Source organism: Ambystoma mexicanum, chromosome 8 (assembly GCF_040938575.1).
Source record: "Ambystoma mexicanum isolate Mex_15411 chromosome 8, UKY_AmexF1_1, whole genome shotgun sequence".
NCBI classification, from domain to species: domain Eukaryota; kingdom Metazoa; phylum Chordata; class Amphibia; order Caudata; family Ambystomatidae; genus Ambystoma; species Ambystoma mexicanum.
The window spans coordinates 1,703,754,513-1,703,777,981 of NC_090929.1; the positions used below are offsets into that span (position 1 = coordinate 1,703,754,513).

At 48.4% G+C, this 23,469-nt stretch overlaps 1 protein-coding gene and 1 long non-coding RNA gene across 2 annotated transcripts in view; one reads left to right on the plus strand and one right to left on the minus strand.

Moving 5' to 3' along the window:
* The window catches only part of LOC138473348 (uncharacterized), a 38,367-nt gene extending 32,288 nt beyond the window's left edge, over positions 1–6,079 (minus strand). The window contains exon 1 of the long non-coding RNA XR_011268760.1: positions 5,658–6,079. This is a non-coding gene — a long non-coding RNA (uncharacterized lncRNA). The remainder of the gene's footprint in view (positions 1–5,657) is intronic.
* Positions 6,000–23,469, plus strand: part of BUB3 (BUB3 mitotic checkpoint protein) — a 142,235-nt gene continuing 124,765 nt past the window's right edge. Inside the window, exon 1 of the mRNA XM_069612026.1 lies at positions 6,000–6,350. Coding sequence (XP_069468127.1) covers positions 6,285–6,350 — 66 coding nt within the window. The 5' untranslated portion in view covers positions 6,000–6,284. The remainder of the gene's footprint in view (positions 6,351–23,469) is intronic.

The following is a 23,469-nucleotide window of genomic DNA, read 5'->3' on the forward strand; positions in this document are numbered from 1 at the left end:
TGTGTCCTTCCTTGGTCCAACAGCGCCAAACTCATGATGGTCATGGATTACTAAGGAAAAAACATCCTCTTCTTTTTTTTACATTTTTTTTTGTATATAACTGTATTTGACCGTTTTTACAAAAGAGGCATTTCCTCATGAGCTTTGTTTTGTTTCTTTAACTTCAGAGGGTTAAATCCTTGAGTAGGATCCTTTTTTAATGTCCAAGTCAAGGCTCTGCAAAAAGCTCCTGATTGCGATTACCGGTTTTCGATTTAACCCGTTCATCAGAAAGGCCCACCAATAATCCTCATCCAACCTAGAAAACTGTCAGTATAGGTGGTCTAGGTGGGTTTTTCTGTTAGAGTCTAGTGCTGGACATTTGAGGATAAGGTGCTTCAGGCTTTCGATTGCGTTAGAATCGGTGCAGAAGCGACAAGAGTTTATGTCTGTTTTCCTTCGAGTTCCCAAGATCTCGTTCGTTTTTAAGATGTTTAATCTTTCTCTCCAAAGGTTGAGCGGATTTTCTTATTTGGGAATTTCAGTAAATAGTTGATGGGCTCATTTACTTTTTGTGCGTAAGAAGGCAAATGGGCAATGGACTTGTAACTCATAGCTTTTGTCTGTGTATCACACCAGTCTGTTTCCTAGTATTTTTTTTGCAGTTCTGGTTGGATTTGTAAAAGGTTTGTCTTCTGTGCTTCCTATTTCTTCTAGGATCGCCTGATTTTTGTCGATCCACGCTTGAAGCATTTCATTGGTGCCTTTCTTCATTTCCTCGTGAATAAGTACGTAGATTTTTTCTTTGTAAGATCTTGTTTTCCTATACAGCATCAGACTATTGAGGGTCACTGTTCCTTTAAGAGAGATGAGACTGAGCTCTTCTGATCAGAGCAAATCGGGGTGGAGGCTGGAAGGCGTAGCAGTTTCCTCCACAGAAAGCCTTCAAGTTTGATCCAGATGGTTTCGGGGATCATAGGCATGGCTTTCACTCCGTGAGTGCTGGAACCACCTTTGCCTTGTAGAATGTGATTGCCACTTTGAGCGAGAAACAACCACATTTTTTGTCCATCGGGATAATTTGGTTGGTCAAAGTTTTGTTTTTGAGAATCAAGGTTTCCTGCATTGGCAATTCTCTTGTTTTGTTACTGAAGGTGACTCCCAGGTATCTGAAGGTTTCGACTTCTTGTAGTGGTTCTTTTCCTAGAAACCATGCACCAGGCTCTTTCCGTTTTGATGGCTTGTCTAGACGCATCACTTTGGTCTTGGCCGTGTTGCTTTCTGTATCGTTGTTTTTGGGGTATTCATGCAGGTTATCCAGTTTTCTCTGTAGCCCAATCTTGGTTTGGTCAATTAAAATAATGTTGTCCGCGTAGAGCAGCCTACTGACCTTTACGGTTCCCAGAGTAGGTGGAAAGGCTTTTACGTCTTTTTCTGAATGTTGATAGTCTCCTGTATAAGCATTATACAATGCCGGGGCCAATGGGCATCCTTGTTTGACTCCGCGGCTAGTTGGAATATTTGTTGAAAGTAGGCCTGTACCGTTGAGCTGGACTCTCATAGATGTCTGCGAGTACAGTTCTTTTATAGGTTTCAGCAGAGAGTGTGGGCAGTTCCAGTTAAGGAGTTTCTTCCACAGTTTGTCTCTATTGACTTTGTCAAATGCTTTAGAAAGGTCGATAAAGGCCAGGAACAGATGGGGTGCGCCTTCCAGTATTTTGGCCTTGAAGATATTGAGTGTGAATATATTGGCCGTTGTGCGGAGATTTTTTGTAAAGCCTGTTTGGACTGGGTCCAAACCTTCAGACGAGGAAACACAGACTTTGAAGCTGTCCAAATGAAAAGATCCAAAGAGCTTCCCGATGCTATTGAGCAGTGCAATGGGGCGGTAGTTGTTTGGGTCACCTCTTTCACCCGATTTGTATATCGCCATCACGTTGGCAGTTTTAAAAGACTTGGGTATCGATTTTGTTGATGAGCAGGATTCAAAGATTTCGGCCACTAGAATGGACCAAGGACCAGGGTTTGACTTCAGGTCCATGTTTGATAGACCGTCTGGACCTGGGGCGCGAGATGGTTTGAGCTTTCTGATCTTAGTTTCGATGTTAGTTTTATCGAGTCGATGTCCCATTTATCAGCTGCCCCACAAAGTGTTACGGTTGAGTGTGGTGGTGTACCAAAGAGGTCTGAAAAATGGGTAATCCAGGTCTCTTCTGGCACGCTGCTTGCTAGAGTGTCTTGTGTTGCGGCGCGTTTGGTTGATATTGACAATTCCATCATCCCTGTTTCCACAGCTGTAAAGACACTGGGAGTATACCTAGACTCCTCACTATCTATGACCAGACAAGTCAGCGCAATCACCTCCTCTTCTGCGCATACCACCAAACTCATAAACGCCATACCTCTCTAAACCCAACTGCCTCTCCATAGCTAGAGCAACCATTGGAGCCAAACTGGACTACTGCAATGCCCTCCTAGCAGGCACTTCAGCAAAAAACCTAAACAGACTTCAAGTCACGCAGAACAATGCTCTCCGGGCCTCTCTTAGCATCCCAAGAAGAGAGCATATCTCCCATGCCAGACACTCAGCCCAGTGGCTCCCGGTCAAAGAGAGGATCACACTAAAAATCCTCACCCTCACTCACAAATGCCTCTCTCTCTCTCCGCTCTGTCCTATCTATCAGAGACCATCTCCAAACCCTCCTCCTCCCGTCTCACCAGGACGCAATACACCAACTTACTCCACATCCCACGCATCAAAAAAGACAAAGCCGGTGGCCTAAGCTTCCCCTACATTGCCACCAAGACCTGGAACGCTCTTCCTGCAGACATTAGAGCGGAGAACTCACTCCCGATTTTTCGCAGGAAACCGAAGACCTCTTTCCTTGCACAATAATATGTGACACTCGCGAATCGATGTAAATATTCTGCATTGCTAATTTGTACAAATGCCATTTTTGCCACTGTAAATAATGTATCTTATGTAAATAATATATTCTATGGAACTAAGATATGTCTGTAACAAGCGCCATGATGCCCCCGGGCTGATGTGCGCTCTACAAATCTGAATAAATAAATATTAGAGACCAAAAGGCCTTTGCTTACCGCTGAGCTTTCTCAACATTGACTCTGAGTCTTCCTGGTAGAGTTGAATTTTGTCCCCTTCAGATGAGGAGGTGGCCTGCTCGACTACAGGTCAGGAAGGCGATATATTCTTTTGTATGGGTCAGGCAGATCTAGCGGTAGAAGAGTCCCTTACTTGGGCGGACCCCTCCTCTTCCCATTGGGCGAGTTCAGTAAGAAGAAAAGCACATCTATTCAACCATCCAGATGCTTGAGTGCTGACACAGGGTGCAGCAGAGTAGAGTCCTGGAACAGTTATACCTTGAGTAACTAAAGTCCACTATAAAAACTCTGACGGGCGCAAAATCAAGGAGCCAGCCAGGTGTTTCATTTGAGAAAGCATGATTGCAGCAGTCATGATCATGCCCCAACACTGGATTCCAATTCAGCATGAAGTGCACTGTGAGTGTTTGAGAATGGCTGAAAGTCACCTGCAATTTGGGAAAACTGGATCCCACCTGTAACTGCCCATGAGACAATTAACCTGCTGCATCTTTTTAAACCTATTTCCCAAAAGAATGTTCTTTAACTGTTCTCTCGATGTACTGCTCTGTTTTACTTATGAATATGATATGATATGATGTTTTATTTGTATCGCGCTAGTACATAAGTGTTTCAGAGTGCGACTAGGCTAGAGAGGGGAACAGGAGAGAACACAACACAACAATAACGACGATCTTAATAGGCCCAGTGACATTGAGAACGTGCAAGTGCATGGGAAAGGGAAAAAGTGCATGGAAGGGGGAGAGTGGAAAGTGCGGAGCAGAGGAAAGCAGATAAAAATAAATACAAATAAATAGAAAATGGAGGCAATAAACAGTGGTAGTACAGCCAGCAAGTGGCAAGTGCTGTGTTTAAGGCAGCAGACTAGGTAAGTCTGATAAGTGCAGAAAAAGAAGAGAAATAGGTGGGGGGCTGTAAGGGTACGGATACAGTCCCCAGTGCAAGGAGTGGCCAGGAGGGTGGCAGGGTGAGCAGGTACCTGGGCCCAGGGGACAGAGGGTGGCCAGGTGCAGTGCCAAGAGAGAGCAGATCAGCAGGGGAGAGGAGGAGCGAAGGCAGAAGCGAAGAGGATGGACTTGAGGTTCTTCCGGAACCAGAGATGGTTCTCCTCAAGTTTTAGATTGGCAGGGAGGCTGCTCCAGAGGCAGGCCCCAGCCGAAGATAGAGATCTACCCCCAGCTTGTTTCTTTGTAAAACGTTTGACCCGGAGGGAGTTAGAGGTAGAGGAGCGAAGAACTCGAGAGGGGAGGTATTTGCAGAGGGATAGCTGAAGGTATTTTGGACCCAGGCCCCAGAAAGCCTTGTGTACAACGCAGAGGGTTTTGAATTTAATCCTTGCATCCACTGGGAGCCAATGGAGAGATTTCAGGGCTGGAGAGATATGATCCCAGGGCTTGAGGCCAAGGACAAGTCTTGCAGTCCTGTTCTGGATAAGTTGCAGAGGGCGGAGGTTTATACTATGGTTTATAAAAAAAAAAGTATACAAATTATAGAACCTGTCAAAAACGTAAGGAAGTCTTAGCAACACTATACATCTCTTAGATGAAATGTGTTAAAATATTGTGCTGGTGAAATCAATCGCCCATTCAAACAGAAGCCAGCTTCTTCAATGGCTTATCTATGTAGAGCCAAAAGTAAAGCCCTGTTATAATAAAGTAATGGGCCTCACCTTCCAAGTATCTATTCCATACAGCATATTTATTTCAGCTGCACAATTTGAACATTACAATACAAACTTCTCCCCTCCCCCAACACAGTTTATATGTATGTTATGAAACTGGAATTATTTTAGAACCGCATGTAACCTCAAAGGTTTCTAGCTGATTTTCTCTTAGTTTTGGGTACAGTCGTTGCAGTCCCTAGAAGGGAATATTTCCATGTAAGAGGATATTCTGGGGACAAAGGAGTATATTTTCAAATACCCTGCAGAACTACGTGTTGAGACGTAATCTCGGAAGATTGCGTGCCATGCATGATCTCGCAAGACCACTGTACGGATGCGAGTGGCTTGGCGTGCAAAGGCAAGATGTGAGCGGACAGAGCAGACGCTCCCCCGCGCTCATCCTGTTACAGACTCGAGTCACAACAGCAGCATAGCTCCCAACCTTTTTTGTCAGCATGGCGGGTGAAAACACCCGATTTTCTTTTTGGCGGGTGAGAGGCCCATAGAAGTGAATGGGCGTATGAAAGACTTGGCGGGTGATTCATCTGCTTTGAAGGCGGGTGACACCCGCCAAAAGCGGGTGAGTTGAGAGCTATGCAGCAGAAGCCTGGGTCACTTCAGACCCCGATTTAAGCACAGGGCCTATTAGCAGTGAAGTAATTACAGGACTTGCTGGGCAACATACTGATTGTCATGTCCACGTTGATCTACTGCAAAGCTGCACCTTAAATCATCAATCTCTGCAGAGTTTTGTGTGAGGCACCTGCACAATGCTTCACCTGCGCGTAATCAAAATGTAACTGAGTGTTCCTCTGATATGTCACTCCTATTGAAACCCTCCTAACATACCAACAGTCTCGGGAGGATAGCTCAGGGGCAATGCGCTCACCTTGGAAACAAGACGACCAGCGCGGAGCACCACAGGTTCGATCCCCCCGTCCGCGCTTAGAAACCCCTGGGGATTAAGCGTGTTATGCATAACCTATCATATCATGTCATATCACCACTGACTTAAATTGGTTCACCTGCTCTGGAAACGTTTTTACCAAAAATGAATTCGTTCCCAAAGCTTTCACTGTGGTCACATGACCCGCCTGGAGAGTCAACTGGTTAAGTAGGGGGGAGGGTACGGTGAGCAATAGCGGGCCAGCTCGGTGGGTTAAAGCTCCAGGTGCTGCTAGGGCGAGTGAAGGGCTGGGGGCCGCGCGCATGCGTAACAAGGCCTTGCTGTGAGCGTGCCACGCAGGGGGGCCTTGAGGCAGGTTGTGGGCTACTGCTGTTGCAGGGGAACGCATGGGGGGGGACTGGGAAAGGCTTAGCGAGGGGAGGAATGACCACCCAAGGTGCAGTAGATACACAGAGCATGCGCCGCCCACTTCCCCAGTCTGACTGCTGCCCCGAGGCGTGTCGGGAAATAGAAGATGGCGGCGGCGACGACGTCACAGGAATCCCGGAAGTGACGCGGGCAAACGTCCGGCGGTGCGTCTGACGCGAGGCCAGCCATTCGAACGGGCCAATGAGAGAGCCGGTTACTGAGGGGACTGAGAGCGCGCGCAGGACGGACGGGAACGATCGCAAACAGGTGAGCAGGGGCGGTGGGGGCTCCGCCGGGGCTCGATTAGGAGGTACACCGTACACACTCGCGTTACCTCGAGAGGGGGGGATCTCTGGTAGGGACTACTGCTCCCAGAATGCACCGGGGTTCAGCCCCCCCCCCCGCGGCTGGGGACTTCCTCGGGGTCTCCTCTAGCGTGGCCTGGGCAGCGTTACTGTGAAGCAGAGCTCGTTTCACAGGCCCATACGTGCACAGGCGCCCACTCTGGGACTTGTAGTTTTTACACCTGGGACACATCCCAAGGATAGGAACGGGCCTGGGAGGCTTTGCCACACAAGGGCCTGGCCAGCGCCTGGGCTCTGGTTAAGGGAGGGAGGAATACGGTGCCTTGCATTCATAGAGGAGGTTCCTGCAGAGCGGGCATTGCAGCAGTGCAGTCTCGCTCCACTAATAGCAGCTCTGGCGATGGGAGAGGAAGGGAATACGGTGCCTTGCATTCATAGAGAAGGTTCCTGCAGAGAGGGCATTGCAGTAGTGCAGTCTCGCTCCACTAATAGTAGCTCTGGCGATGGGAGAGGAAGGGAATACGGTGCCTTGCATTCATAGAGGAGGTTCCTGCAGAGAGGGCATTGCAGTAGTGCAGTCTCGCTCCACTAATAGCAGCTCTGGCGATGGGAGAGGAAGGGAATACGGTGCCTTGCATTCATAGAGGAGGTTCCTGCAGAGAGGGCATTGCAGTAGTGCAGTCTCGCTCCACTAATAGCAGCTCTGGCGATGGGAGAGGAAGGGAATACGGTGCCTTGCATTCATAGAGGAGGTTCCTGCAGAGAGGGCATTGCAGTAGTGCAGTCTCGCTCCACTAATAGCAGCTCTGGCGATGGGAGAGGAAGGGAATACGGTGCCTTGCATTCATAGAGGAGGTTCCTGCAGAGAGGGCATTGCAGTAGTGCAGTCTCGCTCCACTAATAGCAGCTCTGGCGATGGGAGAGGAAGGGAATACGGTGCCTTGCATTCATAGAGGAGGTTCCTGCAGAGCGGGCATTGCAGCAGTGCAGTCTCGCTCCACTAATAGCAGCTCTGGCGATGGGAGAGGAAGGGAATACGGTGCCTTGCATTCATAGAGGAGGTTCCTGCAGAGAGGGCATTGCAGCAGTGCAGTCTCGCTCCACTAATAGCAGCTCTGGCGATGGGAGAGGAAGGGAATACGGTGCCTTGCATTCATAGATGAGGTTCCTGCAGAGAGGGCATTGCAGCAGTGCAGTCTCGCTCCACTAATAGCAGCTCTGGCGATGGGAGAGGAAGGGAATACGGTGCCTTGCATTCATAGAGGAGGTTCCTGCAGAGAGGGCATTGCAGTAGTGCAGTCTCGCTCCACTAATAGCAGCTTTGGCGATGGGAGAGGAAGGGAATACGGTGCCTTGCATTCATAGGAGGTTCCTGCAGAGAGGGCATTGCAGTAGTGCAGTCTCGCTCCACTAATAGCAGCTCTGGCGATGGGAGAGGAAGGGAATACGGTGCCTTGCATTCATAGAGGAGGTTCCTGCAGAGCGGGCATTGCAGCAGTGCAGTCTCGCTCCACTAATAGCAGCTCTGGCGATGGGAGAGGAAGGGAATACGGTGCCTTGCATTCATAGAGGAGGTTCCTGCAGAGCGGGCATTGCAGTAGTGCAGTCTCGCTCCACTAATAGCAGCTCTGGCGATGGGAGAGGAAGGGAATACGGTGCCTTGCATTCATAGAGGAGGTTCCTGCAGAGAGGGCATTGCAGCAGTGCAGTCTCGCTCCACTAATAGCAGCTCTGGCGATGGGAGAGGAAGGGAATACGGTGCCTTGCATTCATAGAGGAGGTTCCTGCAGAGAGGGCATTGCAGTAGTGCAGTCTCGCTCCACTAATAGCAGCTTTGGCGATGGGAGAGGAAGGGAATACGGTGCCTTGCATTCATAGGAGGTTCCTGCAGAGAGGGCATTGCAGTAGTGCAGTCTCGCTCCACTAATAGCAGCTCTGGCGATGGGAGAGGAAGGGAATACGGTGCCTTGCATTCATAGAGGAGGTTCCTGCAGAGCGGGCATTGCAGCAGTGCAGTCTCGCTCCACTAATAGCAGCTCTGGCGATGGGAGAGGAAGGGAATACGGTGCCTTGCATTCATAGAGGAGGTTCCTGCAGAGAGGGCATTGCAGCAGTGCAGTCTCGCTCCACTAATAGCAGCTCTGGCGATGGGAGAGGAAGGGAATACGGTGCCTTGCATTCATAGAGGAGGTTCCTGCAGAGAGGGCATTGCAGTAGTGCAGTCTCGCTCCACTAATAGCAGCTTTGGCGATGGGAGAGGAAGGGAATACGGTGCCTTGCATTCATAGGAGGTTCCTGCAGAGAGGGCATTGCAGTAGTGCAGTCTCGCTCCACTAATAGCAGCTTTGGCGATGGGAGAGGAAGGGAATACGGTGCCTTGCATTCATAGGAGGTTCCTGCAGAGAGGGCTTTGCAGTAGTGCAGTCTCGCTCCACTAATAGCAGCTCTGGCTATGGGAGAGGAAGGGAATACGGTGCCTTGCATTCATAGAGGTTCCTGCAGAGAGGGCATTGCAGTAGTGCAGTCTCGCTCCACTAATAGCAGCTCTGGCTATGGGAGAGGAAGGGAATACGGTGCCTTGCATTCATAGAGGAGGTTCCTGCAGAGCGGGCATTGCAGCAGTGCAGTCTCGCTCCACTAATAGCAGCTCTGGCGATGGGAGAGGAAGGGGAATACGGTGCCTTGCATTCATAGAGGAGGTTCCTGCAGAGAGGGCATTGCAGTAGTGCAGTCTCGCTCCACTACTAGCAGCTCTGGCTATGGGAGAGGAAGGGAATACTGTGCCTTGCATTCATAGGAGGTTCCTGCAGAGAGGGCATTGCAGTAGTGCAGTCTCGCTCCACTAATAGCAGCTCTGGCTATGGGAGAGGAAGGGAATACGGTGCCTTGCATTCATAGGAGGTTCCTGCAGAGAGGGCATTGCAGTAGTGCAGTCTCGCTCCACTAATTGCAGCTCTGGTGATGGGAGAGGAAGGGCCTGGGCAGCGCCTGGCCTCTGGTTAGGAAAGGGGGGAATAAGGTGCCTTGCATTCATAGAGGAGGTTCCTGCAGTTAGGACATTGCAGTAGTGCAGTCTCGCTCCACTAATAGCAGCTCTGGCGATGGGAGAGGAAGGGAATACGGTGCCTTGCATTCATAGAGGAGGTTCCTGCAGAGTGGGCATTGCAGTAGTGCAGTCTCGCTCCACTAATAGCAGCTCTGGCGATGGGAGAGGAAGGGAATACGGTGCCTTGCATTCATAGAGGAGGTTCCTGCAGAGAGGGCATTGCAGCAGTGCAGTCTCGCTCCACTAATAGCAGCTCTGGCGATGGGAGAGGAAGGGAATACGGTGCCTTGCATTCATAGAGGAGGTTCCTGCAGAGAGGGCATTGCAGTAGTGCAGTCTCGCTCCACTAATAGCAGCTTTGGCGATGGGAGAGGAAGGGAATACGGTGCCTTGCATTCATAGGAGGTTCCTGCAGAGAGGGCATTGCAGTAGTGCAGTCTCGCTCCACTAATAGCAGCTCTGGTGATGGGAGAGGAAGGGAATACGGTGCCTTGCATTCATAGAGGAGGTTCCTGCAGAGCGGGCATTGCAGCAGTGCAGTCTCGCTCCACTAATAGCAGCTCTGGCGATGGGAGAGGAAGGGAATACGGTGCCTTGCATTCATAGAGGAGGTTCCTGCAGAGCGGGCATTGCAGCAGTGCAGTCTCGCTCCACTAATAGCAGCTCTGGCGATGGGAGAGGAAGGGAATACGGTGCCTTGCATTCATAGAGGAGGTTCCTGCAGAGAGGGCAGTGCAGTCTCGCTCCACTAATAGCAGCTCTGGCGATGGGAGAGGAAGGGAATACGGTGCCTTGCATTCATAGAGGAGGTTCCTGCAGAGAGGGCATTGCAGTAGTGCAGTCTCGCTCCACTAATAGCAGCTTTGGCGATGGGAGAGGAAGGGAATACGGTGCCTTGCATTCATAGGAGGTTCCTGCAGAGAGGGCATTGCAGCAGTGCAGTCTCGCTCCACTAATAGCAGCTCTGGCGATGGGAGAGGAAGGGAATACGGTGCCTTGCATTCATAGAGGAGGTTCCTGCAGAGAGGGCATTGCAGTAGTGCAGTCTCGCTCCACTAATAGCAGCTTTGGCGATGGGAGAGGAAGGGAATACGGTGCCTTGCATTCATAGGAGGTTCCTGCAGAGAGGGCATTGCAGTAGTGCAGTCTCGCTCCACTAATAGCAGCTTTGGCGATGGGAGAGGAAGGGAATACGGTGCCTTGCATTCATAGGAGGTTCCTGCAGAGAGGGCTTTGCAGTAGTGCAGTCTCGCTCCACTAATAGCAGCTCTGGCTATGGGAGAGGAAGGGAATACGGTGCCTTGCATTCATAGAGGTTCCTGCAGAGAGGGCATTGCAGTAGTGCAGTCTCGCTCCACTAATAGCAGCTCTGGCTATGGGAGAGGAAGGGAATACGGTGCCTTGCATTCATAGAGGAGGTTCCTGCAGAGCGGGCATTGCAGCAGTGCAGTCTCGCTCCACTAATAGCAGCTCTGGCGATGGGAGAGGAAGGGGAATACGGTGCCTTGCATTCATAGAGGAGGTTCCTGCAGAGAGGGCATTGCAGTAGTGCAGTCTCGCTCCACTACTAGCAGCTCTGGCTATGGGAGAGGAAGGGAATACTGTGCCTTGCATTCATAGGAGGTTCCTGCAGAGAGGGCATTGCAGTAGTGCAGTCTCGCTCCACTAATAGCAGCTCTGGCTATGGGAGAGGAAGGGAATACGGTGCCTTGCATTCATAGGAGGTTCCTGCAGAGAGGGCATTGCAGTAGTGCAGTCTCGCTCCACTAATTGCAGCTCTGGTGATGGGAGAGGAAGGGCCTGGGCAGCGCCTGGCCTCTGGTTAGGAAAGGGGGGAATAAGGTGCCTTGCATTCATAGAGGAGGTTCCTGCAGTTAGGACATTGCAGTAGTGCAGTCTCGCTCCACTAATAGCAGCTCTGGCGATGGGAGAGGAAGGGAATACGGTGCCTTGCATTCATAGAGGAGGTTCCTGCAGAGTGGGCATTGCAGTAGTGCAGTCTCGCTCCACTAATAGCAGCTCTGGCGATGGGAGAGGAAGGGAATACGGTGCCTTGCATTCATAGGAGGTTCCTGCAGAGAGGGCATTGCAGTAGTGCAGTCTCGCTCCACTAATAGCAGCTTTGGCGATGGGAGAGGAAGGGAATACGGTGCCTTGCATTCATAGGAGGTTCCTGCAGAGAGGGCATTGCAGTACTGCAGTCTCGCTCCACTAATAGCAGCTCTGGCGATGGGAGAGGAAGGGAATACGGTGCCTTACATTCATAGAGGAGGTTCCTGCAGAGAGGGCATTGCAGTAGTGCAGTCTCGCTCCACTAATAGCAGCTCTGGCGATGGGAGAGGAAGGGAATACGGTGCCTTGCATTCATAGGAGGTTCCTTCAGAGAGGGCATTGCAGTAGTGCAGTCTCGCACCACTAATAGCAGCTCTGGCGATGGGAGAGGAAGGGAATACGGTGCCTTGCATTCATAGGAGGTTCCTGCAGAGAGGGCATTGCAGTAGTGCAGTCTCGCTCCACTAATAGCAGCTCTGGGCCTGGCCAGCGCCTGGGCTCTGGTTAGGAAGGGGCGGGATAAGGTGCCTTGCATTCATAGAGGAGGTTCCTGCAGAGAGGGCATTGCAGTAGTGCAGTCTCGCTCCACTAATAGCAGCTCTGGCGATGGGAGAGGAAGGGAATACGGTGCCTTGCATTCATAGGAGGTTCCCACAGAGAGGGCATTGCAGTAGTGCAGTCTCGCTCCACTAATAGCAGCTCTGGCGATGGGAGAGGAAGGGAATACGGTGCCTTGCATTCATAGGAGGTTCCTGCAGAGAGGGCGTTGCAGTAGTGCAGTCTCGCTCCACTAATAGCAGCTCTGGCTATGGGAGAGTAAGGGCCTGGCCGCAGTGATACTGTTCCTCGTGTGGACTGAAAAAGAGGCGATTGCTTTCACTTGTTTGGCGAGTTAGAGTGTAGTAAGCAAGGAGAACTCGGCACTGAGTTTCTTGAGCATGGCCATGGATCCAACTAGTAGCAACTGTTTCATCGTCATTCAGGCATAGCTGGTTAAAGCGTAATTGGTATAGGAGTGTGAGTCAGAAGGTCAAAAGGGGGCTTAGTGAAGATGTTGTAGAATGAGGGAGATGCACAGGAAGCTTGGGGGACGCCGCAAGGTATATGGGTGGGCGGGGCGTTGGCAGTGTCTGAGAAGACTCATGGTCCCATTTTCCAGGAAGGCGGCTATCCATGGGGTTGCTTCATGGGAAAAGTTGGCTGAGGCTGTAAGGTGTGGTGTGGTCTACCAAGTCAAAAGCTGATGATGGGTAAGGGGGGGGTGGGAGGGGCTGGCTTGCGCTAGTATTTGAATGAGGCAAGTTGGGTTTTTAGGTCCAAGAGAGCTGACTCTGTTCTGTGACCCAAGCGAAAGCCACATTGACACATACCTAGGGTACGACTGTTTCTAGGTAGGACAGTATTTGTAGGTATGCTGCTCGTATCTATCTATAGGAGACTGTTGCCCCTCTTATTGTTGAGGCACATTAATGAGCCCACCCCTTTTTACTTTTTATACTGTTAGTCCCTTATTTAGGAAACACCTTGAGAAGGGGACTGCATAACATGAACTTGAGTGTTAAATTCTGAAATACGTTTTCAACATACAGAATGAATTAAAGGAATCGGAACAACATCTAAACACAAATTTGTAGACATAACAAATACATTCAACAGATAAGATGTGACTAGGGGTTGGTATCCAGTGATTATGCTCACCTATACGGAAGACAAAATGCAGCAAAGACTGTATGAATGCACTTGTAGTCTGTACCATAGTGTAATTTAAACCTGTAGTTATTGACAATTCTTTGTTAATTATTTCACAACTTGATCGATTCACTGCTTCAGTGTGTATTTATCATTTCTGGGAACAATGGAAAAAAAGTTTTGTTTTTTCTTATAAGTATGCTGCTCTGTTAAGCATCTTTAGCAGGAATGGAACTGTAGTGATGGGTCTGTAATTGTTAGGTGACAGGGGGTGCAGGGAGGGAGTACCCACGATTCGTTCAGGCTGGATGAGGAGTTTATGAACCTAGTCAAGGAAGGGACTACTGATCATGTGCTTTCTTTGATTGTTGTGGCTGGACATATATCGCCTTTGTAGTTGGAGTTTATTTTTTTGTGGATATTTGTCACGTTTACTTCAGATACTTCCCTGAAGTTTTTTCAAGGCTGAATTGAAATGAGTTACCATCAGACTGACTAGGATGTCGGTTCATAGATGGCAGTTTCTTTTCAATTTTCTGTTGCAGGGAATTTATTTTTGCTCGCATTGGCATTTTTGGATGCTAATACACCAAGTCTCGTGCTTGGAGGTGCGGCTGAGGTTTCAAGTTCTCTGAGGACTTTAAATAGTTTTTGTGAGTTTGAGCTGGCATTGGCTATCCTTGCGTTGTATACCGCTGCTTTTATGGTGGCCTGTTTATATTTCTGTGGTGACGGTGGTCTTGGTGAGGTGAGTGGGGTCTTTCTTGTTTTCTGCCCATCTCTTCCTGGAGCACAGGACTGCGATGTCTGCAGTGAACCATGAGTTAATGTGGGCTATTGGCTTGCCCTTCTAGGTAGGCGTGGGGCCACCAGGTGCACTGCTTTGGTAAGAGTGCTGGACTAAAGGTCCGCCAGAATTATGGTGTCGGCGGAGCTAATGTGTTCCAGGTTCAGGGGTGAGAGAAGGGGGGGAGATGGAGTTTGTTTGTTTGTTTTTATTTGTATGGCGCTCCAAACCCAGAGGTAGAAGGGCGCTTAAGAATTTGGTTACAGAGTTGAGAAGTATCTGTGTGTTGCATACTTCGTACAGGTTTATAATATATATACATATATACAGTGGTCAATAAACAGAACATATGCAGTACGTACAATATACAATTTTCAGAATAAATACAGTGTCTAAACCAGTATCCGCATGGGTCTAAAGTTAGTGGTGTTATTCTTTGTTTAGCAGCCAGCTGATGACCTGCTTCCTAAAGATCTGGAAGGATTCGACAGTTTTGATGTTAAGCGGTAGGGAGTTCCAGAGTTGGGGGGCAAGCACTGTGAAGCTTAGCCCTCCAGCTCTTTTTAGGTGGAACCTGGGCACTAGTAGGCAAAGAGTGTTGGAGGATCTGGTGACAGGTTTCAGGGTGAGTTTATTAGCTAGATAAGGTGGTGCTAGGTGTTTGAGGGCTTTGTACGTGAGGCAAATGATTTTTAGATCGATTTTTTTTTTGGCGTATGGATAGCCATTTGCAGGCTTTCCTAGTGGCAGAGATATGCTCTTGTCTGGGAATGTTGAGGGCTGCGCGCAAGGCGTTATTTTGTATTACCTGCAATTTGTTGAGTACGGATTGATTAGCGCCTAGGTACAGGCTGTTACAGTAATCCAGTTTGGATTGTATTAGATCCCTGGCAAGGGTGAGGCAGCTGTTGGGTGGTAGGAAGGGTCTGCTGGCCCTAATGAGCTTGCCCGTATAGGCAGCGGCTGAGACGGTCATATTGGTGTGTTTGCTAAGGTTGGTGTTGGCATCTAGATAGAAGCCAAGGGTGTTTACGCTTTTGGCTATGGGAATGGAATGACCATCGATGGTGATGTTATTATAGCTAGGGTCAAGTTTAGTTAGAGTGTTGGGGGAACCGACAATTAGGAGCTCTGTCTTCTCATCATTCAGGCAGAGACCATGGGAGGCCATCCATGCCTGAATGATGGAGAATATTTTGTTGATCCGGGCGGAGTCTTCTTGGTAATTACCAGAGATAGTGAGGAGTATCTGGGTGTCATCTGTGTAGTTTGTGTAGGTGACACCCAGATGGTCCAGTTGGTCAAATAGAGGCTTTGTAAATATGTTGTACAAAGTGGGGGATACACAGGAACCTTGTGGGACCCCGCATGTGATGGGGATGGGGTCTGCTGCAGCTGTAGTGGAAAAGACTCGTATGGTTCTGTTTGCCAGGAAGGATTGTATCCATGTGATGGCAGGGTAGGAGAAGTGGGCTGCGGTGGCAAGGTGATTACAGAGGACCTCATGGCTGACCAGGTCAAATGCCGCTGAGAGGTCTAGGAGGAGTAGGATTGCGGCATTGCCTTTGTCTTTAATTTCATCAATCTGGCTTTTGAGATCAACAAGGGCGGTTTCAGTTCCGTGTTGAGGTCTGAAGCCAGATTGACGTATTCCTAGCAGTTGGTTGGATTCTAGGTATTCCTGAATTTGGATGTAGGCGACTCTGTCCAGGATTTTCAGTAGGAAGGGGACTGTGGTGATGGGCCTGTAGTTTGTGGTTGGAGTCTTTGGTGATATTCTTTGAGCTGCGTCAGTGTGGCTGGAATGCTTGTTACAGGAGGGAAAGCCAAAAATGGCGGAACCTTGGGCTAAAGCATAAGGTGTGGCACCGAAGGGGTAACCGCCGGTCTGAGTTGTATCATATTGTTGTGTATGATTTACTATTCATCAAGGATATTTCAGAAAGTGTCCATGAACCTCCGTCCGGAAGCTTGGCTGGAAAGTTTGAACTGTCTGCTGTGCGTTGTTTCTGTAAAAGGACGGTGAAGCATATGATATGGTTGGGGCAGGGGGAGTTGTATGTAATGGTGATCTGCCTATTGAGGTTCGCAGTCCAGGGATGATCTTTTTGATGTGGGTGTGGTCAGAGACTCTGTGCATAAAGCCTAAGTCTGTAAGGGTGTTTACTACTGCTAAGTCAAGTCTGACAGGTCGTAGGGTCCTGGGTTAAGATCCCCAGGAGTATGATTCTGGAGGATGGTTTACTGTGGTTGGTGAGCAAAGGTGATATCTTCCTCAATGGCTGTGGGGGGGGGGGGGTTGGGGGGTTGGTGGGTTGGGTGCCGGTAAATGATTTGGATAGTAGCGGAGTCGGTGGGGGAAGAGATTAAGCTTGGCCGATAATGCTTCACAGTTGGTATCCATAGAACTAACAATGGGGCTGATTTGTAGGGGTTTTCTATAGATGAGGGCAACTCCTCCGCCTCTAGTTATGGTTCTATCGCACCTAGTATGGTGGAGCCCTGCAGGAGGGCTGTGATTGCCAGTATGTCAAGTTGATTGGTAGTGATTAAGTCACTGATGTCTAATGCATGTGCGGGGAGGGATATTGCATTAATGAGAGCTCTGCAGGGGCTGAGGGGGTAAGGGTCAGTTGGGGTACAAATGCTTTCATCCACAGGGATCGGGGGAAGACTTGTGCTTTCTATGGGTCCTACTGTTAGGGTGAAGTGTCTTGGAGGTAGTTGGTGATGTGATGCTAAGCTATCAAGGTTTGTTGCTGACTTGGTTCGACAGTTTGTAACGTGGTGGGTGTGCAGTTACTGCAGGTGTTGCTTTTGCTGTGTGTGATGGGTGTCCCACAGGCTGTGGCCTTGGGTTGTGATGCCCAAGCATACAATCTGCCCTGAGAGAACTTGGTTAGTTAATAGTTGCGGGAATATGGTATGGGTTCTAGCTCTGGAGTGTTTATACCTGATGGGGGTGGGAACAGGATGCCCGTGAGTGCGAGCTCTTAAGGGTCTCATGCCCAAATCTGCTGTTTGTGTCCGTTGTTGTAACTGGGATGGTGTGCATGTATGATGAATCCACTTCCTGGGCACCAGTGGTCCAGGAATGAATATCGGTTTCCAACTAATCAATCAACCCCACACCTCTACTACAGAAGGGATCCGAACAGATTGGTGTACTAGTAAATTATAGGGCCTCCATGTCAAATTTTGGTAACATGGCCGGAACTACAGGCTTTACTCTGCAAGGTCATGGATCGTTGGTTAGTTGAAACGCAGTGAAAATACAATTGTAACCTAATGATAAAAGGGACTGTACAGTCAATGGCATAAAACCCCCTCTGAACCAAATAAAGAAAATTGGAAAAAATGCAACCTTTTGTATAGAGCCAATTTAACAGAAGTTAAAAAGAATTACTGTAATGACCAAATCACCAGCGCCTCAAATTCCACCGGCAAATTGTTTCAAATCTTAAAATCCATAGAACAGCCACCTACTCTTTCACCGCCATTCCAGCCAACCATGGTAGACTGTGAACAAGTCCAACAGCCTTCTCAAACAAAATAAAAAAAGCTAGAGGTAACATAATTGTAAAATAACAGAAACATTACCCGTGCTCCAAACTAATGAGGTAAACCCAGAACTTAATATTCCTAAATTTAATTTCTCGCCTGTTTCGGCAGAAGACATGCTGAATACACTCGTCCATGAACTGCACTTCTTGCTCTGGAAACATCCCCCAAATTAATTCTAGAGAACGCAGACATCTTTGCCCCCTTTCTATGTCGCATGACAAATGCCTCTTTTAGGGATTGGAAAGTCCCTGTTGGAACATAAACAGTAATTCACTCCTCTGGTGAGAGAACCTGGTGTCCAACGGGACCCGACTAACCTCAGACCTATCACAAACTGTAATTTCCTATTAAAAATCCTTGATAAAATCGCCACAAAACAGCTGCAAGAATACGTAGACAAGCATTGCCTTTTGCATTCACAACAATCAGGCTTCAGAAGTGCTCATAGCACCCATCAGCATTGTTGGATTTACAAACCAAAATGCTAGGTATCTTTGATAAAGGAAAGGCAGGCTAGCTAATCCTTTTGGGCTTCTCAGCAGCTTTTGATTTATTAGATCACAGGAAGCTCAGAGAGGCCCTAGATACAGCTGGAAATTGCTCTAAGGAAGCCATTGAATGGGTATCGTCCTTTCTAGAGGATAGGAACTCTAAAATCCCCAGGGGAGGACACTCCACCCGTTCTAGACCAGTGGACTGCAGTGTTCCGCAGGGAGCCAGCTTTTCCACACTGCATTTCAATCTGTACATTCGCTGTCTCTGCACCCTTCTCTCGCAGCTTGGGATCTTTTTTTACCAACTTTGCAGAGACACAGCTCATTTTGGAACTATGTGGTAACCATACTTCCGACAATAACAGATTGTCAGCCATTTACAACACAATTGAAAAATCACTCTGGATGTAGCTCTAAAACGGAGCTCATGACATTTGGCACAACAAAAGCCCTGAAAAACCTATGCCCAAACTACTACTCGTTCCGTATAAAAGACTCCTCCATCGCAGTGTCAAAGTCAAAACACTCGGCATCTACTTGCAATCATCTCTAGGAGCAGAGGCACAAACCTCTTACCTGAAATGGAACTGCCAATATTATCAGAGGCTCCTTTGTCTCATCAGACCTACTAAATAGCAAAAATAGTGCCACAATAGCTAGGGCCACCATCTTGTCACGACTGGACTATGGAAATGCTTTACTGTTTGGTGCCAGTAGCAACTGCATAAAGCAATGTCAAATCATTCAGAATAATGCAGCCCGGTCCATCGCGGGAAAGTCCAAACGTCCACAGGCCTAGGTAGAGCATTTCCCAGCAAGGCCATTTTCCACTGGAATGAGCTACCCCGCAACCTCAGACTCGAAAGCAATACACAATCATTTAGAAAACAGCTGAAAACCACACTCCTCAAATAATTAACACTCCAGCGCTCATATGGAGCCTACTTTTTTTCTTCCTTTTTGTACTGTCCTGTGAACCTTCTTCTGTCTTCGTGTCTCTGTCGCGCCATGATGCTTGCGAGCTTTCAGCGCGTTATAAATAAATAAGGTTATATATGTACTTTTATTATTACAACAGACCGTTCTAGCGCACAAAATGTACAACCCACACTGTAAAGGAACACAGAGGACAGTTTCACAAAGGAAAGGGGTGCACTCTGGATACTGATTGGTGAAGTAATCTGTTCAAGTTTATTTGGTTTCAAAGCAAAGGGGCAAAGGATCGTAACTGTCCCTCTGGGCCTTCAGAGAAGGACCAGGGGCCAGAACCACGTTGTACCTGATGCTGAAGAAGTTCTTGGTGCTCGACAGTGTCAAGGCGGTTCCAGAGTGCTTCGCAGCCTGTGAGTTGGTGGTGGGAGACAGCTGCAGGTACCAGGCGGAAGGCAGTTCGGCAAGCAGGCTGTGCGGCTCAGGGCCAAGAATCATTCTCTGTGCTACAGCTCTGGTCCAAATATGAGTCCTTCTTTTTACTCATTGCCAAGTCTTCTGATCAGTGAGGGGCTCGGCCCTCTTTTAAAGCCAAACGGGCCCCAGTGATTGGTGCAGACTAAGCCCACATTAATGAACCAATCCTGGGTCCCCATCAACAATCTTCAGTAATGTTCAGGTCTGCATCAGAGCCCATGGAAACAGGCAGGATGACAACATAAACTTCCAAGCCCCCCGTCTTCCTGTCTACTGCACATCAAGGTGTCTGTTAGGCAGAATCACACGCAGTACCCTTTGGGAACACTAAATGCAATTAAGACTACAAGTGTAAGCACAATTTCACCTTTGGTACAAGCCTGTACTACACAGTAAAGTGGTAGCGATGGCTGAGCAGCCAGACCTATCGCAAGAGTTTACGTGAGCCGTAGAACAAGTTACACAAAGGACCAACTAATACAGTGATTCAAACAAACACTTGCTCAAGGTTTCTTGGTAAAAGAATATACATTTATTTACTCAGTCAATTAGGAAACATTACACTAGCATAAGCAGCTCAATATCACACACTAATAAACCACAAAAATACAACCAGTAAGTAAATTAACACGTTTAGCTACCCTGAAGGGGAGCAAAATGTCACTTCATATACTTATTAAAGGGGTAAAAAGACATGGTTATAGGAATAGACAGCCCAAATACATTCTTAGGCAGGGTTAACTCACTGGAGTTTCAGGCAATTCGGACCTGCAGCAGGGCTTCACAGGTCATCCAGAAGTTGCAGCAGTCCTCTTCCTTCAGCTCGTCTTCGATTCTTTCGTTTCAGTGGTAGACTCTGCTTTCCAAGTCCCATAGACCTGCTTTTAGACAGTTTTCCCTCATTCATTCCAGTCTGGCTGTCACTCGCACAGCAGGGTGGCTGTTCTTGCTGGACAATCAAGCCAGAGTGCATTCAGATCTCCTAGGAGACTAAGCACAGGGAGTTCTGGGCACCTCCCTCACAACCTGTCCACCCCAGACACTCAGGCGCCAGAGGAGGGCGTCAGCACTGAAGCCCGCCAAAGGCCAACGCACAAAGGGACCAAACCTGGCTTGGTGCGCAGAGACAAACATAATAAGGACTTTTCCTAAAAGAAATGGTGGAAAAAAAAGGACCAGAGTCTGTTTTTACAGAAAAGTCTGGGGCGTCATATTGAAAAACATGGCTGACCAGATTTTTTAGCTACCGTTGTTAGCGGTCAGGAAAAATCACGGTAGTTTGATCTAAACCACTGCCATCAGCCATTTAAAGTAGGAAAAGGTAACATTTGACTGTTACACAAGTAACTTGGTGGAAGCTATGCAACCCCTCCAGCGCTCTATATAGGAAGATAGTGTGTGCTGGGTCTGTACATTTTAAAGAGACTAGTCAAGTCAATTTAACTTTACATGCTCTGGGAGACAGTAGTCAGTCCCAGAGAAGGCATTTAAACCATGGGAAGTCTGAAAGACATCCCTTTGCCACTGCACTGAGGGTGCTGTGTGACACAGAGAAAAAGATGATGCCTATGGAGTTTTTAAAACTCCATAACCAAAGAACACAAAAGTAAAACACACATCAAAATACAAGAGTGGGGGAAAAAAGGCTTGCACTCTTCCCAGGTAGAAAAATAAAATCCTAGAAATCCAGCAAAGTTGCTGGGGATCGCAAGGTAGGGGCAATTGGCACATTTTTGAGAATTCTCCCTAACAGTGTCTCCCTAATTAAATGATCCCTATGCAGCACTTGGTCACAACATTGGCCTCCTTTGAAGTAGGCGGTTGCAGGAAGACTTTCGTCTCCTGCAATTCACATACTTCCCTTCTCTGAAAGAAGTGGTTCCAGACATGACATTCACTAGCCTTTCATACCAAGGAGGGGTGTTGATACCAAGTGTACACATTGCATTACAACAAGATGTTGGTCTCTGGTCTGCGTTGTCACTTCCTGCACCGGGCCTTCCTGAGGCCTGATAATTAATTCTTCAGTATTCGCCGCCCCCAGCAAGGTGTAACAATGGAGATGCTGAACCATGGGGCCTTGAAATGCTAATCAGGCTACCCACGGCAAGAGCCTTTTGATGTACCCATAGTTCGGTTACACCTGATGGGGGGGGGTGGTGCTGGTAAGATGTGTCCTCCCAGAGTACATGACTATTCTGCTGTGCGGTGAGCGTGGAAAATATGTGCAGGAATGGCCCCACATATATTTTCCGGAGGTTGATCTCTCATCAATTCTTTTAAATAAAGGGCCCAGGCAAGCGCACTCTCCCTATTCAGATGGTCGAATTCCTCACAGCATGTGTTTTATTTGCGATCAGGACGCACTGGAGGAGCTGTGCAAGAGATGGCAAGGCAGATGTGTTCGGTATGTGGGGGCTTGTGAGGTCTCTCGTTTGTCTGGAGAGGAGGAGGTGTTCTAGAGATTTCGTTAAATTTGTAGACGGGGCCTGTCTGAGCGGGGACTGCAAATTGCGCATACATGCAATGGTGTTTTGGAATACGGCCTAGGTGTAATGTGTGTTACAGTGGCTGGGGACCTTGGTGGTCATGGCTTCCAGGTTGTTCATAGCCTTTCTCTGGGAGGGGGACCGGGGTGTATGATCATGCCAATTGCGGAGGGCATCTCACTCCAGCGGCGGCATGGCTTTCTCGGGATGGGGTTTGTTGGACGTTTTTCTGTGTGTGCGTTGTGGGCGCGCACTGGGCTAGGTTGAGGTGTTGCTGCTTAGTTTGCTTATAATCTAACCGGATTTGAGGCTCTAGGGACTGTGGGTGTGGGGAGGAAGGGAATCGGACTAGGGGTGGTGTAATGGCAGGGGCAGGGTATTCCCGATAGCCCATTTTTGTAAAACAAAGAAGGCGCCACCGGTACAGGGTAGTACTTCAGGCTTACTTTGCAGACAGGTGAGATGGCTGGTTCGGCTCGATGTAGATAGTTTTCCTGTCAATTGCAGGGGATAGCGGCTGAGAGTTCTTGTTGCCTTCTAGTACATACTTTGGGGACGGTCGGCTACGCCATATGGCTCCGGTTTAAAACTATTACCCAGCGCCCGCTTTTGAGAAAAATTGTGACTCCTTTGTGTCTATTGTTTTATGAACCCTTATATTTCTAAGTGTGCATCTCATGTGGAAGCTAGGTTTGCAGTGTGCTGTGTACTCCCTCTTGGTTCCCCAGTAGTAGCTCCTGCCTACTGAGTAATGCCTGACACCCAGCAGATTGTTTAAGCTCCTGCTCAACAAATCAAATGTCAATTTCGAACCCTAAATGGAATTAACCATAACCCTCTAAACCATTTTGTACCTCATTCCCTAGTGCAGGTGTCTGCAATCTTGGGTGGGATGGTGAAGAGCTAGGTCTGCCATGCTATGTTATCGAGGAGCCCATGGTGCACAGCATTGTTTTCTATGAGATCTTAGAGGCAAAATGTGGTTGGTCTATCTTTATGGCTGAACAAGGTTTATAAGAGAATATAGTGCGGAATAAGTGCTCTGCACAGGTTGATTACTCATAGGATAACTCAATGTTAGGCTCTTGTTTCTGCCCTTGGTGTAGCCTGCATGTCACATGTTGCCTACTCAGCCCTGCGTCCTATTGAGATGGATTAATTTAGGATTAATTCAGTAATAACTATCATGGTGCTCAGAAATGGAAGTACCCATCGAGCACTCCATAATAGCCTGACATTAGTGACTTTGTTAAGCGACAGATTTTTTTTGTCTTGTAAGGATCTGGGATTCTCCCAGGAGGTTAATCTCTTGAGGTCCTTGTTGGGGTGTATGTAGTCATCAACCATTGTTTGTTGCCTTATTGTCTAGGTCGCTGTAGGTACTTTGGCTTCCACTTGCGGCACTCACATGTTTCATAGGCATGCAAGAGATTCGATTCTGGGGCTGAGATCTGGTTGTCTCACGGTGCCCACGGTCAGCCAAGCTGTTCGGTTCTGTGAGTTGTAGTTTCTTTGGGGTTGCTTGCTAGTGGTTTCTGGCCAGGTCGGGCACA